This window comes from Protomyctophum bolini, assembly GCF_963924005.1.
Source record: "Protomyctophum bolini genome assembly, chromosome: 20".
Classification (NCBI taxonomy): domain Eukaryota; kingdom Metazoa; phylum Chordata; class Actinopteri; order Myctophiformes; family Myctophidae; genus Protomyctophum; species Protomyctophum bolini.
Genome location: NC_137881.1, coordinates 28,278,019 through 28,296,305, shown reverse-complemented (window position 1 = coordinate 28,296,305; position 18,287 = coordinate 28,278,019). Strand labels below are relative to the sequence as shown.

General features: G+C 42.9%; 2 protein-coding genes across 4 annotated transcripts in view; one reads left to right on the top strand and one right to left on the bottom strand.

Annotated features, from left to right (window-relative positions):
• LOC308335568 (acetylcholine receptor subunit delta-like) overlaps positions 1 to 18,287 on the bottom strand; it is a 301,797-nt gene that overhangs the window by 120,665 nt on the left and 162,845 nt on the right. The window lies entirely within an intron of this gene.
• arhgap36 (Rho GTPase activating protein 36) overlaps positions 1 to 18,287 on the top strand; it is a 94,516-nt gene that overhangs the window by 71,059 nt on the left and 5,170 nt on the right. For all 3 annotated transcript variants that reach the window (XM_080792636.1, XM_080792635.1, XM_080792637.1), the window contains exons 3-8: positions 102 to 170; positions 8,041 to 8,306; positions 13,218 to 13,437; positions 13,730 to 13,785; positions 15,253 to 15,403; positions 17,118 to 17,266. In XM_080792636.1, the coding sequence (XP_080648762.1) occupies positions 102 to 170; positions 8,041 to 8,306; positions 13,218 to 13,437; positions 13,730 to 13,785; positions 15,253 to 15,403; positions 17,118 to 17,266 (911 nt within the window). The remainder of the gene's footprint in view (positions 1 to 101; positions 171 to 8,040; positions 8,307 to 13,217; positions 13,438 to 13,729; positions 13,786 to 15,252; positions 15,404 to 17,117; positions 17,267 to 18,287) is intronic.

Below are 18,287 nucleotides of genomic sequence, written 5' to 3'. Positions count from 1 at the left end.
GTGTGTGTGTGCGTGTGTGTGTGTGTGTGTGTGTGTGTGTGTGTGTGCAAGCGTGCGCACCCGTGCGTTCAATTAATCATTCTGATTTTATTTTTTTGCAGAAACAAATAAACGGAGAAAATCTATACGCCGAAAGTTTGACTCGTTTTCCAAGGAAAAGAAGGAGAGAGGTGAGTTAATATCACATGCACACACACACACTGAATGCACGCACGCACGCACGCACCCACGTACACACCCACACAGTGGTTTTCAGTGGGTTAACACTTGGAAAGCGGCCGGGCCTGATGCCAGGTCTAGATATTCAGAGCATGCACATAATTATACGCAGCTGGCATGGGTTTTTTTTATGGACATGGACGATTTGCTTCACCGCCCAAAAAGATAACGCCATAGCCAAAACACGTCACAACACTGCCCCCTCCAACACACTGCCCTCTCCCCAACCCGAAGGAGAGGAACTCCTACATGCAAATGCTGTTTATAGATTACTCGGTGTCCAACACCACGTAGTCTCCTCCAGACTCGACACCAAGCTTGGAAACCATACTATGCTATAGGGGGGCTATTGGCTTACTGATTAATAGGACTGCGACGCTCTTGTCTATACTATTGTTCTTGTACCCTGAAGAAGACAGTTTGTCTGTCCGAAACGTTGGTCTCATTTCAATGTCCACAATAAACCTTTTGGCATCGGCAGCTACGAGTGTGCGGCTATACATTTAATTTTTCCATTATTAGTAATTTTCCCATTGGCTGGCATGGACCAAAAAAAAGACCAAAGACTTTTTTTTGTTCAGATTCTTCACAGTATCGAAGCATCAAATAATAATAATAATAACAATCATCGTCATGATTTATACAAGGAAAATTAACAAAAAGGGAATGGCCAAGTAGGTTTATCAACAGTTTCACCGCGCTCAACTACTGCATGCTGTGCACAATTGGATTCTTATACTCCTTATTCACAAACCAGATCCAACCCATGAGCTTGTAGATCTTCTATTTTTGGCCAAATGTTTGCTTATTTTCAACCTTGGCATGCCCGGAATAGGGATGCCATTGTAAGTCCATGTGCTTTTTTTACTTATTACGTATTTAAGTGCTTCTAAAAGAGCTTCTGTTATTTCCCCCTCATGAGTCGGTAACAACAACCATGTGGGAGACATCTGTACTTGGACTGATAATAAATATATCTGCTCTAGTGCAGCTTCATTTCTGGAAGATCTGGGGTGGATTTTCTGTGCCTGCAGAGGGCAGATTTAGCAAGAGAAACAATATGTGGTGACGTATATGAAAACAAGGCTAACCTTTCCAAGTAGAAAAGAAATCCCCGAATGGACATGCACCGAAAAGAGGAGATCTTTAGGATCTATTTCAAAATGTAAAATGTTCCCAACATCTTTGATATTTTTCGAATATTTTCAAAAATAGTAGATCTGCTATTTTTGAATAGCCAAACATATAAATGGATAACGTGGTTAAAATGATTAGGATATGTTAACCACTTTTGCTGGGGTCACCACCCCAAAGACCCATGGAATAATCTACAACTCATGTTAAAATGAATGCCCCACAAACTAACATCCCAAACGTAACTTGTCCATATATGGAGACCTTTCAACTAGATGTTCAGGTCGCAAAGTCTTCGTGTGCCTTCATAATGCTTTAGTAATTATTATGAAGTTGTATTGGAAAACTATACACATTACTTGAAGGTTTTGAAATACGGCTCAATGGACAGACAACGATATACAGTAGGTTATAAATACTGTATTTTAAACATCTCATGGTAAAGATAAGGAGACCTGTGTCCGTAGTGACTTGTGCAAACGTTTATTTGCAATCCTGGCCACGACGGCTTCTACCTGTAGTGTAGTATATGTCCTCCCTCAACTCCACAAAGACATTGTCAGTTAAGGGGCAGTCCATACTGTCTTCGACCACCGAACTTTTCGTCGGAAAGATCAGACTTTAATGTTTTCTCCGAAGTAGAGTTCGGCGAGTCACAACATCTGGGAGTGCATAGCTTTCAGAACAAAAATTCGGAGGAATGCGTTTCAGAAGTTGAGAGTGACGAACCACGGTCGGAGACAGTATGGACTGCCCTTTAGTCGACTGTGAGTTATAAGAAATGGCCCCAAAATGCAAGGCCATGAAACTATACCTTTATGTTGATAACTTATCAACATAAAGGTAATATATACAGTATGTATATATTTATGTAATTTATATTACCTCAAGTTACCCTCCTATTTTTGAATAAAATGACACAGAATTCTAAAAATATATTTTCCGGGAAAGACTCCGTGTTGTTTATAATAAGAACTTCTGTAGCATCCCAGCCGTCGTTGGTCAACTGGTGTGTGTGTTTATGTGGCTCATGCTCGTTGTTTGGCTCAATATAAATACAGTAGTGTTACAGTACATGCAGCCATGCTGCCGTCTGTCACAGACATTGTACAGTATCTCCATAATTTGTAACTTGTTTCTATTTATTTCCTAAATTAATGCTCTATTTCGTCCGAACTATTAACTACCGTGTCACACAAAAGTAGCAAGAAATCACACCCGTGTGAACACCTCTCTCTCTCTCTCTCTCTCTCTCTCTCTCTTTCTCTCTCATTAGCAGGCAACAGTGCAGCACTATCCCTCTCTCTGTTTCTGGCACAACAGCGCCCCTACTGGTACTCATTATACTGGTGCTCATTAACCAACACATAGGTGAACACGGACATTGCTGTTCCTTGGAGTGGTTGCATGCACCACTCAAAAAATTGCCGATCTACAAGCTCAAAACGTGTCGCGGCGCGACACGTTTTGAGCTTGTAGATCTGCTATTTTTAGCCTCCGTGTCTCACAGGAAGGAGCAGTATATAGACCTCCCAGTGGACTGGCGTGACGCGGGATTAACGGTAAAACAGTTGCACATTGCTTGAGTTACTTGGAAAATATACACTTTAAAAGACCATGTGGAAAAAGCATTATAAGGGATTTGTACTATAGGCTACTGTAATAACAAGGAGGAGGGGAGTGTTCTTTTCCTGGACTTGCTTATGCAAGGATTTAAGATAATCGTTCCATTAGCGAGCAGGTTATACGGACGGTATACTTGGAACTATATACAGTTGAATGGGGGGAAGTCTCGCAGAGGTCCTTATAATGGTCTCGATAAGGACACCGCTGCCATACAGGATGGCTTTAACCAATTCTGGCCGGGAAGCCCCTTTTGGTGTTTTAAGCGTTATGTTCTATATAGCTATTCAAAAAATAGCAGATCTACAAGCAGAGTGCCGCGCTACGAGCGTGTAGGTCTGCTTTTCTTTGTTAATTGTGAAAATGTGGCGCAAATCTTTGAATATATATTCTTTCACAGCAAACGTTTTTTAACTCAAATCTTTGCTTCCGAGGGGTTTCCTGGAATAACATATTTTCAGATGGGGGTCGGCGGCCAAATATAATATAAATCTGGGGGTCCCTTGACATGAAAAAATGTGAGAACCACTGACGCATGGAAACATAGGGTTTTTCAGAAAACTGTCAGGATTTAGAAGATATTTCTAGAATCGAAGGTAGGTCTAAATGGATTAATGAGCGCTGACAAGTGGAGGAGGTGCACTTCCTTGATTGGCTTCCATCTTCCCTTCCTTGGTATTATCGCTTTTGTTCTTAGAAAAACCAAAGTGATGCCACTTTTTAAGCACTTCCAAGTTCCAAACCTTTCCAAGACTTTTCGAAAAGATTCTGCAAACTTCCAACACAAGTTTTCAAATAAATGTAGTGTAGTAAAAGTACAATATTTGGTAAAGTACAAATGCCTCAAAATTGTACTTAACCCCTCCTGGTGTTTATAGCATTATGTCACGCTTTAGCTATTGGAAAATAGCAGATCTACAAGCTCATAGCGCGCCACCGAGTGGCGCGCTGTGAGCTTGTAGGTCTGCTATTTTAAAAGAATTGTGAAAATGTGGCACAAATCTTTGAATATAATTATTTCAGAAAGCTTTTTATTTATTTCGACGTCAGGCCTAAATGGGTCAAGTACAGTACTTAAGTAAATTGACTTGGTTACTTCACAGTACACCACTGGTATAGATATTGCATTCGCACTGGTTTTGAAATGGGGTTATAAAGATAGGCTTCACTTGAAATGACGGCATGGTAACAAAGTGGTGACATAATGTCCTTCCTTCGTGGGAGACAGTGTTGTTTAGTTTAGACATTCATAGCATCGTAAAGTCCACCAACCGGCAACGTCTCAAAAGGCCCTACTATGCATTCACTCTTCGCTGCAGGGGTGGTCAACGGTTAACAAAACAGCGGTAGCTAAAACTGCACAATGCCTAAATATATTGCCGTCGGCCCTTTTGAGCTTTTAACAACAGACAATTCCTTCAGGAAACTCATAAAATGTCTGAACAATTAGGCAGTATAGCCAGAGACGCAAACTGGTTTGTGTTCACGTCCGTGTTTTAAGTGACTGCTTAGTGCCGCTTTGTCTCCATTGCCCTCTGTACTGTTTTTTTCTTTTCTTTTTTTAGACCTGACATTTGCATGGACCATGAATTCGGGAGTCGGTATTCTATTATAATACCTCACACATTTTTTTAACCCATTTTGACCTGAGGACGGATTCTACAAATGTCGTCTAAATCCTGACGGTTTTCTGAAAAACCCATGTTTTCTTGGTCCAAACATTCAGTCAAACATTTTCATGTCAAGGACCCCCAAAAATATACCGTATGTACGTAATTGACCGCCGACCCCTATCTGAAAAAATGTTGTTCCAGGGACATTCTCTCCGAAAGAATATCTATTCAAAGATTTGCGCCACATTTTCGCAGGTTTTTCAAAAATAGCAGTTCTACAAGTTGTAGATCTGCTATGAGCTTGTAAATGTGCTATTTTTCTAGTCTATACAATTAGAGAATGTAGAAGAATTGCTATACTTTGATCAACGTTTAATTGCCTGTTTGCTCTACGGTACAAACGTCAATACAGCATGGAGTTGGAATTGTGCACAAAATGTTATCCAGCGACGACAAAATATTTTGGGCCTGAGGTCTGAGAGGCTAAATCTCATCAAATATTGGTCCATCATTCAAATGGACGAATAAATAATGGCCCTTGATATGAAAGGGGTTTAAAGCCACTGGGTTAAAGCTATAAGAAACACAGGCTGTCAGAAGAACCATGCACTAAACGGTCAGAAAGCCACAGTACTGTATATTAACATATGTCCAGTGGAGTCGGTTATAATAGTTTAGTTTTTTTCATTATAGTTTAGTTTGAGTTAGTTTTGACATATTTTTTTTCTAATTCAGTTAGTTTTTGTTAGTTTTTAGAGCAGGTTTGCTAGTTTTTATTTTGCTGAAAATGCTACGTTTTAGTTTAGTTATAGTTTAGTTTTAGTTTTTTTCGTACTTTGGTTTAGGGTTAGCGTGGCTACATGCTGCCGTACGGTGCTGAAAACTGCCGTAAAAGTTGTTGGAGAAATGAAATTATAAATATCCGAAAGGCATATAAATATTGATAAAAAACGAAAAACTAAGGGTATTTTGTCTATAATTTCACTTAGTTTTAGTTCGTTTTGAGGACACACAATACAGTTTCAGTTGAGTTATCGTGTCTTTTAAATTATTTTTAGTTTTTATTAGTTTCAGTTAACTAGAATGTTTTGTTAATTCTAGTTTCCGTTTTTTTTGTCAAGTTTTAGCTAACTATTATAACCTTGCAGTGGACAGGCAAAACAAAGGCGACTCGGAAGCAATGCTCTTTGATTCCTTAATTCGGTGCCGCACAGGTCCAATCTGCCCAAGGCCCCGCCGCTACTAAAAACCCTGAACCTGTAAACACATTATCTGTGAGTCAATTGCCGAGTCAGGCTTTTATATAGCCAGACAACGTGTCCAAAACATTCAATGTGTCCCTTGTTGCGAGAATAAAAACGGTAGCACGGAACGGTCGGGGGGTTGGTTTACGGTGGCATTCTTGGCCTAAGCAGGACGTCAGAAAAAGACTTAATGCGTAACACAAGCTAGTTGATGACATTTAGCTGTTAACCCATTCTGACCTGAGATCAGATTCTATACGAGGTTTCCACTGGACACACACTGGTCTGATGAACCCATTCTGACCTGAGATCAGATTCTAAAAATGTCAGTCGTTCTTCGATTTTTCCAAAAATAGCAGACCTACAAGCTCGTAGCGCGCCACTCGGTGGCGCGATATGAGCTTGTAGATCTGCTATTTTTCAATAGCTAAAGCATAACATGATGCTAAACACCAAAAGGAGTTCCCGTTCAGAATGGGTTAACAGCGTTAACCCATTAAAAAAAACAGGAAAGCATCCGTATCATTTTAAATGAGAGTTATTTTATGGTCTGCTATTATTTTTAGTTTTTCACAAATCTTATGCTTTTTCGTCATTCATACACCCATGATTGTCCGAGGGAAATAACTATTTGGCAGCCTAGAGTTATAGGCTGTATATACCTGAGTTGGCTCAGAACCTAGACCGCTTCCCTGCCCATAATGCTCTGTCTGTGTGTTGCTAACAGAGAACCAACATCGTCTCATCTCCAAATCTTAGCCTGCAGACATGTGTCTGCAGGCTAAGATTTGTATACGCACACACATCTAATGTACCGTACATGGGTTAGCATGTGCACAAAAGGGTTATTATCCCATTCTGACCGGGCACCCATTTTGGTGTTGGCATCATGTTATGCTTTAGCTATTGAAAAATAGCAGATCTACAAGCTCATAGCGCGCCACCGAGTGGCGCGCTACGAGCTTGTAGGTCTGCTATTTTTTTTAAATCGAAGAGCGACTGACATTTTTAGAATCTGATCTCAGGTCAGAATGGGTTAATCAGACCAGTGTGTGTCCAGTGGAAACCTCGTATGAATCTGATCTCAGGTCAGAATGGGTTATTATGTAACGCATGCATGTGTACAGCATGCAGATCCCCCCCCCAGATGGGACATCAAGGGATTCCCGGCATCACAGTGGCTCCGCTGTACTGAAGTAATGAAGAGCTCTCCAGGCCTGTGTGTGTGTGTGTGTGTGTGTGTGTGTGTGTCTGTGTGTGTGTGTGTGTCTGTGGAAGATAATGGTGCTCGGAACAGTTTTCCTGTTTTTCGATGGTATCTGCTGTGCGGAATGTGTTCTCTATAAACATCCACTTTACATCACTGGTTCTAAACAAGTAGGGTGGTGTTACAGCACACACACACACACACACACACACAGACATACATGTTCTGCTATAGGTCTCATAGTTAGTCTCATAATTTTTTGTTTTTTTTATAATCGACTGTCTATAATACATTCTACAATGGTGGCGTTGCGCACAGCAATAGTGTAAATAGAAGATCTACTTGCAAATCTACTTGCCAATTATGAAAAAGTGCATTCATCGTAATCAAGGCAAACATTTGAAACAATCGAGATTTTGATCTGAAGCCATGTATTGCAAATTACGCACACTACTTAGGCCCACTCATTACACACAATTGTGACAACATTTGACTGAGGGACTGCACCGTTTTGTCATGTCATATGAAAGCAGGGAATCACAGCTTCAAATTGACATATTGGTTGTTCAGTTTGACCCACCAGTTTTGGAGATATGGCTTATAGAGTATAATGTCTTGCAGAGAAACAGCGAGTTGAGAAAACAGGCTTGAAAGGTTCACTTCTGTGGTCTCTAGCATTACACCTATAGCTACATGTTTAAGCATTTATTTCATATTTACATGTCAATTTCTGACACTTTTTTTCAGACATGCTCTAGTATGTGAAGAGTCTGCCTGTGCTATTAACTCATTTTGGATAAAAAAAAAAAAAAAAAAGTTTTTCTCCGCTGGTGAAAAGCTGGAGTTTGTGTTGCAGGTAGCACATAAAACCAATGAAAGAAAGAACCCCAATATTTGTTCTCCTCGTGTCTCTCTCTCTCTCTCTCTCTCTCTCTCCCCCTCTCTCTCTCTCTCTCTCTCTCTCTCTCTCTCCCCCTCTCTCTCTCTCTGTGTCCCCCAGAGTCGGCGCCCAAGGCGTTCGGCATCCCTCTGTCCCAGGTCATCGCCAACGACCGGGCCTTCAAGCAGCGGCAGGACGCCCTGAAGGAGAGCCGGCGGGACTGCCTGGACCTGGAGGCCAGCGTCCTGCACTTCCGCGCCGAGAAGTCCCTCCTGACCACGACGTCGCCGCCGTCCGCCACCGACGGGGGGAGGGGGGGGGAGCCCCCGAACAACAAGCCGCAGTCGCCCACCTTCCTGGACAACACGGCCCGCGTGCACCGGAGGGTGAGAGACCACGTGCCATTTGATTGATTGATTGATGACCATATAAGGAGTTCCTCCCTGTCCCCAGTTAACCCCTGGGGGGGGGTCAAAAAACCTTAGGTTTCGTTTTTGGCTCTCTATCCTGATTGGATGAAAGGCTTTGCCACCCATAGCCAAAAACGAAACCTACGTTTTTTTTAGTGAAATCACTGAATATACCTTTAGCAGTTTGCAGAATTACAGTACATTTCAAGCACTCAATGCAAAGACTGTTAACTGTGAGTGGACGACCCAATTAAGCATTACACTTGTTTACAAGAGGGTCCACCGTGTTCAATTCATCAAAACATTTAGAGACGTAGAAATGGACACTTCTATATGGTCAAAGAACAGAACAGGAATTCACCATAAAGGAAAGATTTTACGGGGGCCAGTTTCGAATTGCAGCCGTCCGTAGGTGCCCTTTGAGAGCGGTTTTGAAGGAGTCAAGCGATTTGCATGTCTTAATGACTGTTGGTAGGGCGTTCCACATTTTGGTGGCATGGGAGCGAAAATAATGTAGTCCCTTGTTTGTGCCGAATCTGGGTTGTACATGGTTCGTTGCACTCCCTCTGGTGTTGTGGGTGTGGACTTCGTTAACATTAAGGAAGTATATCTAGACAGATACATGGGTATATTGGTGGTCGAATCTTGTGGACCAGACCCATTGCAAGATTTTTTGTCAATGAAATTAATAGGGTATACAGCAGCCATTGTTGGACAGCACTCTTCCTACTTCCACGTCCCTTCCCTACTTTCACCTTCACAGGTGTTATACCGGCGATGATATTTTAATATTCTAAAGGAGATGCACGATGAAGTCAGAATTGGGGACAGAACATCGGCGTTCTGATCGAAACCACATAGACAGCGCCGCGGATTCAGAGTAAATAAGGAAAGGTTTCTCTCCCGTAAACCGGGACGTGAATGGCTGGCGTGCGCAGCGAAACGGCTCCGGGACGGACGAGCAAGGCGTTATTGCCTTAACAACGGCCGCTGTCAAAAAAAAAAAAGGGATTTTATATCATCACAAAGGACCTATAAAGACGTGTCCACACGTCCTGAGCATCCGAAGTGTTTTAAGGATCATTGGGATCTACTTTGGAAGACAGGTTATTCTTTACATCTCCTGAGAAGTGACAGTTTTGGACATGCGAGGTTTCCACCCGACAGCGAATGACATGTATGTTTGTGTGTACAATTGAATTCATACTGCATGTATATGCATACTGTAGACCTACCTTCCGTCTGTCTAGAGTCACAGTACTTACTGAATGGTGTTCAGCAGTGCAGCTGTTCAATCTGTGATTGTTATCTTGCAGCCCCAAACATTTTCTCAACCAATTCCTTTGGTTGTCCGGCCGGCCAGTGGACAGACACACACTGCTTGTTTGTACAACGACGAAGGCTGGGCTGGTGTGTGTGTGTGTGTGTATGTTTTCCTTGTCTTCCTGTGTGTGTGTGTGTGTGTGTGTGTGTGTGTGTGTGTGTGTGTGTGTGTGTGTGTGTGTGTGTGTGTGTGTGTGTGTGTGTGTGTGTGTGTGTGTGTGTGTGTGTGTGTGTGTGTGTGTGTGTGAGCGCGTGCATGTGTGCGAGCGTCCACTGTTAGACTCAGTCAGTTCATGTATGCACTGCTCGTGCACCTACCTATTCATCTCTGCTTGTGTGTGTGTGCACACACACACACACACACACACACACACACACACACACACACACACACACACACAATCTCCAGTTGCATGATGCTCATTGTGAGCCTGTTATTTTCTCCTCGCTGATGAAGTACCAGTTGCCTGTAATACATATGATTACACCACAGGGGCAAATAAACAAGGCTCAGCCCTTGCTCTATCAACCTCAGCAGATTAGCACGCCAGACGCCTGTGTGTGTGTGTGTGTGTGTGTGTGTGTGTGTGTGTGTGTGTGTGTGTGTGTGTGTGTGACAACACTGTCCTGGACCTCACACAAGAACAATATATACTAGAACACTAGGGTGCGTTTGGAAATGCGCACCGGGAATGTGGTCAGTTTGTCGAGTGTGTGGTGGGCGGCGGTGACGTCACAGAGTGCGTTCAATGTGCCTTATTTACGAACAACCACAGCTGTGACGCATTCACACCGGACGACCCCACAGCTTCAGGGTATATAGGGTCGCTCAGTGCGGGGCACTCGGCACACACCCCGGGTTGCGCAGCGCACTGGGTTTTCGAACGACAACGCGCGAGTGCACTGAATAAACGAACGACACAAGAGAGAGCACACCAGTGCGTTCAGGGTCGCATTTCCGAACGCACCCCTAGAATAAGTATAGTAGAGAGTTAGGTTTATATACTTAGGAAAAAAGATTCGGGTTGGGGTTTATAGGTTTTAGACATTTAACATCTTATAGCCATCCACGAGAAACACGTTAGCTTCCGCCACTAGCATCCACAGGCCTCACGTTGTAGAAACGGCCTACATGATAATCTGGGGTACAGGTACACGTTTATGCTCAGAATGGCATAAAGTGCCAAGTTTAGAGCCTATATTAACCCATTTAGGCCTAAACATTTATTTTTTAAATGTGGTTCTCAATATTTCATGCCAAGGACCCCAAAAAGTACATTGGCCGCCCACCCCATCTGAAAATATGTTCTTCCAGGGACTCTCCCAGAAGCAAAGATTTGAGGCACATTTTCACGATTTATCAAAAAATTGCAGACCTATAAGTTCATAGCGCTATGAGCTTGTAGATCTGCTATTTTTCCAACATAATGCTTAAAACACCAAAAGGGGTTCCCGTCCTGAATTGGGTTAAAGCAATAATCCGAGTTCCGCTAATCATGACGATACTCCGGAGGCGATCGTCCACCCCGTCGGACTATAGACCACAGATCCAGACTAGATCACTTCCGGGTCGGGTATAGAAGTGACTCTTGTTCTCTGCCTATTTTGCGCTTTTCTCCGGCACGGGCGCCACGATCTCACCTAGAGGGCATGGGCAGGATTGTGTCGAGTCATAATAGCTCTATGGGTAATAATAGCAAAAATTGGTGATGTATACGTACTAGTGTTGAAGGTGTTCTGAGGGCGAAAAAAAAAAGAAAATTGAGTTGAATGTGGTTAAACTGGCACAATAATCTTGTGAATTGAATTAAATGTCAGATTTTCGTCTCCTTTCCGTTGTGGGCCGTGACCCACACGTTGAAAACCCTGTGTCTTAACCCATTTTGTGCGGGAACCCCTTTTTGGTGTTTGAAGCATTATGTTATGCTTTAGCTATTGAAAAAATAGCAGATCTACAAGTACCTTGTACCTTGTACGTAGGTCTGCTATTTTTGAAAAATCGTGAAAATGTGCCTCAAATATTTTAATGTATATTCTTTCAGAGTGAACGTTTTGAACTCAAATCTTTGCTTCTGGGGGGGGGGGGGGGGGTCACTGGAACAACATATTTTCAGATGGGAGCCCGTGGACAATTACATATCACGTTTGGGGTCCTTGACATGAAATATTGAGCACCACTGATACAGAAACACGAGGTTTTATCCAGAAAACTTTCACCATTTAGAAGACTTTTTTTTTTAAACGTCGCCGTCAGGCCTAAATGGACTAATAGACACAAAAAGAGCAGATGTTTATTGCAGCTGCTAATATAAGTCCAGGGAATTTTTTTTTTACACGCTTCAAATAGTGTTTCCATAAACAACTTTTCGGCGAGAGCGCTGAACTCTGGAAGGGCAGCACTGTGGGAATTCAAGCAGACTTGGTGCGCTCCGCGGAATATTCCTGGGCCTCGTGGAGATTGTGATTTATGTAAGCATTGTGCTCATCTTCGGCTTAACAAAGAGCAGATTTATCACACGAGAAATGCCAGGAATGAGCGCGGGGGATCTTCTGTTCTCGACTTCTGCTCGTCCATCTTTCTTTCTTTCTTTACTGTACGTCATCTATCTAAACCTGGAGGTTCTTCAAACTATAGGTTATATAGGGTCGCACATTGACAACTGAAAAAGGAACATTTTGCTTAAGCCATTTTGACCTGGGATCAGATTAAAAAAAAATGTCTTCTACATCCTGACAGTTTCCTGAAAAAGCTATGTTTCCGTGTCAGTCGTTCTTCGATTTTTTTTTTTAAATAGCAGACCTACAAGCTCGTAGCACGCCACCGAGATGAGCTTGTAGATCTGCTATTTTTCAATAGCTGCATTATAACATAATGTTTAAAAAACACCAAAAGGGGTTCCCGAAATGGGTTAAGTAACATGAATACATTGCATTGTGTTTTAACAACACAATGCGTTCACAGCCTGTGAATGCCATTTTCTTGGTTCAACAACAGGCATATCATTGGTTAATTTGATCAAGCCATTAAAACCGAGAAAGAATATTTATCATTTTTGTGTGTGTGTGTGTGTGTGTGTGTGTGTGTGTGTGTGTGTGTGTGTGTGTGTGTGTGTGTGTGTGTGTGTGTGTGTGTGTGTGTGTGTGTGTGTGTGTGTGTGTGTGTGTGTGTGTGTGTGTGTGTGTGTGTGTGTGTGTGTGTGTGTGTGCGTGTGCGTGCGTGCGTGTGTGTATATACTGTATGGAACCTTTCGGTCACTTGGACCTTCATCAGGCAGTTTTCGCTGCTTGCTGACAGAATGAAACTCTAAGCTGGGGCTGAATGAACTGCGAAAACAATGTAATCACAGTAGCCAAAGTATAGTTTGGCGTAGCTACAACGCCTCGTAGGCACCGAACACCTGACTAGAAGTCGATCCGGCTCACCCCCGAAAACCTCCGAATGACGTCGTAAAGAAGGAGAAATGTCGGCTGTTCGGCGCTATAGTATGAATTGTGAGTTTAACTGTTGCTCTGCTCTCTCTCTCTCTCTCTCTCTTTCCCTCTTTGACTCTCTCTCCACCACAGGGTGGCCTATCGGTCGACTCCATCTCTGACCTCGTGGAGAGTCAGTCTCGCCTGCTGGAGGCGCTGCAGCTGTCCCACCCGGCCGAGCTGGAGCTGAAGAAGTGTGCGGCGGGCAGCGGCTCGCCGGGCGGCCGGACCCAGACCAAGCTCAGCCTGAACCCCATCTACAGGCAGGTGCCCCGCGTGCTGGAGAGGTGCTGCGGCCACATAGAGAACTATGGTGAGTACCAGCAGGGGGCGACAGAAACAGAGAGAGGGATAGTGCTGCAGTGTTGCCTGCTAATGAGAGAGAGAGAGAGAGAGAGGAGTTGCACCACTCAGTTCACACGGGTGTGATTTTTTTCACGGAGGAAAACGAAATAAAAACCAAAGCTATGCTGACTAAAACTAGGGGCGTCATCTCCTTCTCTATAATAGGATATACTGTATATTCTATAGTATGGATATGGCAACGTGCGAAATCTATAAGATTCAAATGATTCAAATAAATGACGCACCGTTTTGCTCCGCAGGCCTGCAGACTGTGGGGATTTTCCGAGTCGGAAGCTCCAAAAAAAGAGTCAGACAGGTGAGTTACACACGCCACAGTCTCCCGAACCTATTTTAACCCCTTCAGCTTTGAATATATATATATATTCTTTCAGAGTTTTTTAACTCAAGTCATATTTGGGGGGTCCGTGACATGAAAATGTTTGAGAACGACTGACATAGACAACATAGGGTTTTCAGAAAGCTGTCATGATTTGGAAGACATTTTGTAGAATCTGGTCTCGGGTCTAAATGGGTCAATGAGCAAAGATATACAGATACAAAGATACAGATACAAAGATACAAAGATATACAGATACAAAGATACAGATACAAAGATACAAAGATACAAAGATACAGATACAAAGATACAAAGATATACAGATACAAAGATACAGATACAAAGATACAAAGATATACAGATACAAAGATACAGATACAAAGATACAAAGATACAGATACAAAGATACAGATACAAAGATACAAAGATACAGATACAAAGATACAGATACAAAGATACAGATACAAAGATACAAAGATACAGATACAAAGATACAAAGATACAAAGATACAGATACACAGATACAAAGATACAGATACAAAGATACACAGATACAAAGATACAGATACAAAGATACAAAGATACAGATACAAAGATACAAAGATACAAAGATACAGATACAAAGATACAAAGATACAAAGATACAGATACAAAGATACAGATACAAAGATACAGATACAGAGATACAAAGATACAAAGATACAGATACAGAGATACAAAGATACAGATACAGAGATACAAAGATACAAAGATACAGCTACAAAGATACAGATACAAAGATACAGATACAAAGATACAAAGATACAGATACGTTGGTCATTGAGTGCGGTCCTCCTACGCACCTGTCACAGAGACACTCATTAAGACCTGGGTTTGACAAAGTAGGCCTTCCAAAGCAGTAGTTCAAGATTTCAAGAAACATAATATGACTTTTAGTCATATAGTAGTTTCACAACTAAAGCTATATGGATTGAGTTATACCAACCCATACAGTATATAGCCACAGCGGTGTGCTCTTTTCCTGTATAATGATGAATATGCACGTGACATGTTGGCACTTGGCACCCAAATGTACTTAGACACATGCCACTGTACATAACAACATGACAGGTTCTCCCCCCCCTCCCTCTCTCTCTCTCCGTTTCCTGTCCCCCTCTACTGTCCATTGTAGCAGAAATATCAAAAACTTGATGATGTGTCATATCCTGTTTTTAAAAGAATTGTCCGATGTGGGAACCTGACCTTGCGCGTGTGTGTGTGTGTGTGTGTGTGTGTGGGAATGTTTATGTGTGTGTGTGTGTGTGTGTGTGTGTGTGTGTGTGTGTGTGTGTGTGTGTGTGTGTGTGTGTGTGTGTGTGTGTGTGTGTGTGTGTGTGTGTGTGTGTGTGTGTGTGTGTGTGTGTGTGTGTGTGTGTGACGTGTGCGTGTGTGCGCGCGTGCGTGTAGCTGCGTGATGAATTTGACATGGGTGCAGACTTGCAACTGGACGAGGAGCAGAGTGTCCACGATGTGGCAGCTCTGCTGAAAGAGTTCCTCCGAGAGATGCCGGATCCTCTGCTGTCCAGGGAACTGTACCCTGCCTTCCTGCACGCCAACCGTAAGCCTGCCGCACACACGCGCACGCACACACACTTTCCATTATTATTATGAGATAAATGCATTATAGTGCATAATAAATCAGCTTATACGGCTTTATAGAGGTGACCTTGAACAGGTTTTATGTTTATTGACGGATGCCCATTAGAGTACACGTGACTGAGGCTATAGTATTCCTGGGATCCTGAATGTACAACTAAAAATACAATTTTAAATAATTTTAAAAGCCGGAACAAAATAAAAAACAAATACAAAGAACCAAATTCACGTTATAAATCAAAAGGACAAATTCGCAAATCACAGTTATGTACTTGGCAAATTGGCAAGGTATATATATATCTTGATATTATTTTTGAAAGTAATGTTATGTATTGTAGATGAGATGTTTTTTGGGCAGTGCATTCCAGAGAGTTATTGACCTATATATATATATATATATATATATATATATATATATATATATATACCAGTATTTTGGCCGGGAACCCTTTTTGGTGTTTTAAAACATTATGTTATAATTTAGCTATTGAAAAATCGTGAAAATGTGGCGCAAATCTTTGAATATAATATTCTTTCAAAGTGAATGTTTTGAACTCGGGTCTAAATGGACTTAAGACCATATAGAGTATTAAAAGGATAGAGACTGAACTGGCGCGAAGCTCCGCCCCCTCCGCTATTCATGTCAGTGGAAGTTGCTCAGTGGGCGTTTTGAAGCCGCCGGAGGGACCGTCTATTTCCGCCTTTTTTGGGCGCATTTCCGCATTTCACCGCATCCAAAATTTGGAGGTAAAATGCGGAAGTGCAACCGAGCGCTCAACATTAAAGCTCAGCTTGCACGGGGGTTTCCTCGTCATGAATCCACGGGTCCCGCCTGCAGTCCTTCCTCTTACCACTAGGGCCCAGCGCTTCAACGTTGGAGTGCCTCGCTGGCCCCTTGGTTAAGACAGTTTGATTTTGGTGTTGTTTTTATTCTTATATTACCAGAAGCTTGTGTTACCAGGTTAACTGCCACACATGGTGGAGAGCCAACCATAGACTGTAAAAAAATATGGACAAAGCGTTCCCCGGGTCTAACGTGAACGTAAAATGAAGCCTGTCAGTCCTTGAATTGTAAGTCGCCATCTTTCTATATCCGATTGGGCCCAGCTGAGCCATTGGCTGGCCCAGATAACGAGGCGGGACTTCCCCCCCCCCCCTTCTTCTTCGTTGGTTTTTATTTTGACTTATTTTGACATAGACTAGTCTGTAACGGTAGCCACGCCCCTCAGAACATACGCGACTTTATGGTCATTTTTTTAAATAAATGGGACCATCATTTTCCAAAAATTAGAAATTAGAAATGAGACTTTAAACTAGTGACATGGAAGCAGAAAGTATTCATGACCATGTTTATTAAGGTAATACATTCTAGGTGAAGTTGGGCCCAAATACATGGACTTCTATGGGGCTATGGGTTTTTTTTTCTTTTTGACCCAATGACAGCGCCACAACAACAGGCCATTATATGAACTTTCAGGAAATCCCGATTTCCTCAGTGGCTTCACGAAATATCTGTCTGACTGCCCCCCCCTGGAGCCAACACTAGACTACCCGGATCTACTTCGTTTTAGTGTGTTGCACACTGGATGCTCTTTCCTGCGCAGTGTTGAGGAGTACAGACCAGTACTAATGCTCTCTCTCTCTCTCTCTCTCTCTCTCCCCCTCCTCCCGTGCAGTGTTGAGGGGTGCAGACCAGCTGCAGTACCTGCAGCACCTCCTCTACCTGCTGCCTCCGTGTAACTGTGACACGCTGCTGCGCCTCCTCACGCTGCTGCACACCGTGCAGGGCTGCGCCCAGGACAGCACGGGACCCAACGACGAGGAGGTGTGTGTGTGTGTGTGTGTGTGTGTGTGTGTGTGTGTGTGTGTGTGTGTGTTCGTTCGTTCGTTCGTTCTCAAATGATCAACTTTTCATTTTCTTGTGTTCCTTTCTTTCCTCCTGCTCACCCTCTCCTTTTTTTTCTCCTTTTATCTTCCACCTTTCTCTCCTCCCATCATCTCATCCCGCTATCCAGTCGTGGGGAAAGTAATACGCTTGCAGAAATACACCGTTTACGTAAGAGTCTGGGATTCAAAATGTACTTGTACTAAACGTACACACAAGTACAAGTATTGGTCACTGGGGTAACTGGTATAACCCCCGGTTATTCAACAGGTCGTTTCGGAGGAAGCAATCTGAATTGCTTGAAATATAGCCATCTAGGAACTGGCCTATCACCGAGTGCCACGCTATACGAGCTTGTACTGTAGATCTGCTATTTCTTGGGGCAAAAAACGTGTGCAAATCTTTGAATATATATTCTTTCACGGTGATACGTATTCGGGTCGGTTGGCCGAATACGTATAATTCTGGGGGTCCTTGACATGAAAATTTTTGAGAACCACGATTATTTTCCACCCTAAGACGTGATCATCAGGAGGAAGAACTTTTTTGAAATAAGTGTACAGTATTTGTTAAAATCATGCTTTAATGTGGGCACGCCCACCAGTTCATTAAGTATGCCTGGTTTGCCTGGTGGGTGGTGATCCACCTGAACTGAAGCCGCACCCACAGCTGTAGTTGTATGATAAAGGGGGAGGGGTTAGGGGAGGGGCTGATAGTGTGATGTCACTATATTACTGCTTATTTCATTGGCCCGTCTGACTGTCAAGGTTTCATCCTCCAGGAAGAAACCCTAAATACAAAGTGAATACACCATTGCACATGAAAACGACTCCAGGGTGTCTAATGAAGTACTGTCACCTGAACGTCACACTTTAACTCTGACGTCACTGTAATGTCCCCACAGGTGTCTTAACTCTGACGTCACTGTAATGTCCCCACAGGTGTCTTAACTCTGACGTCA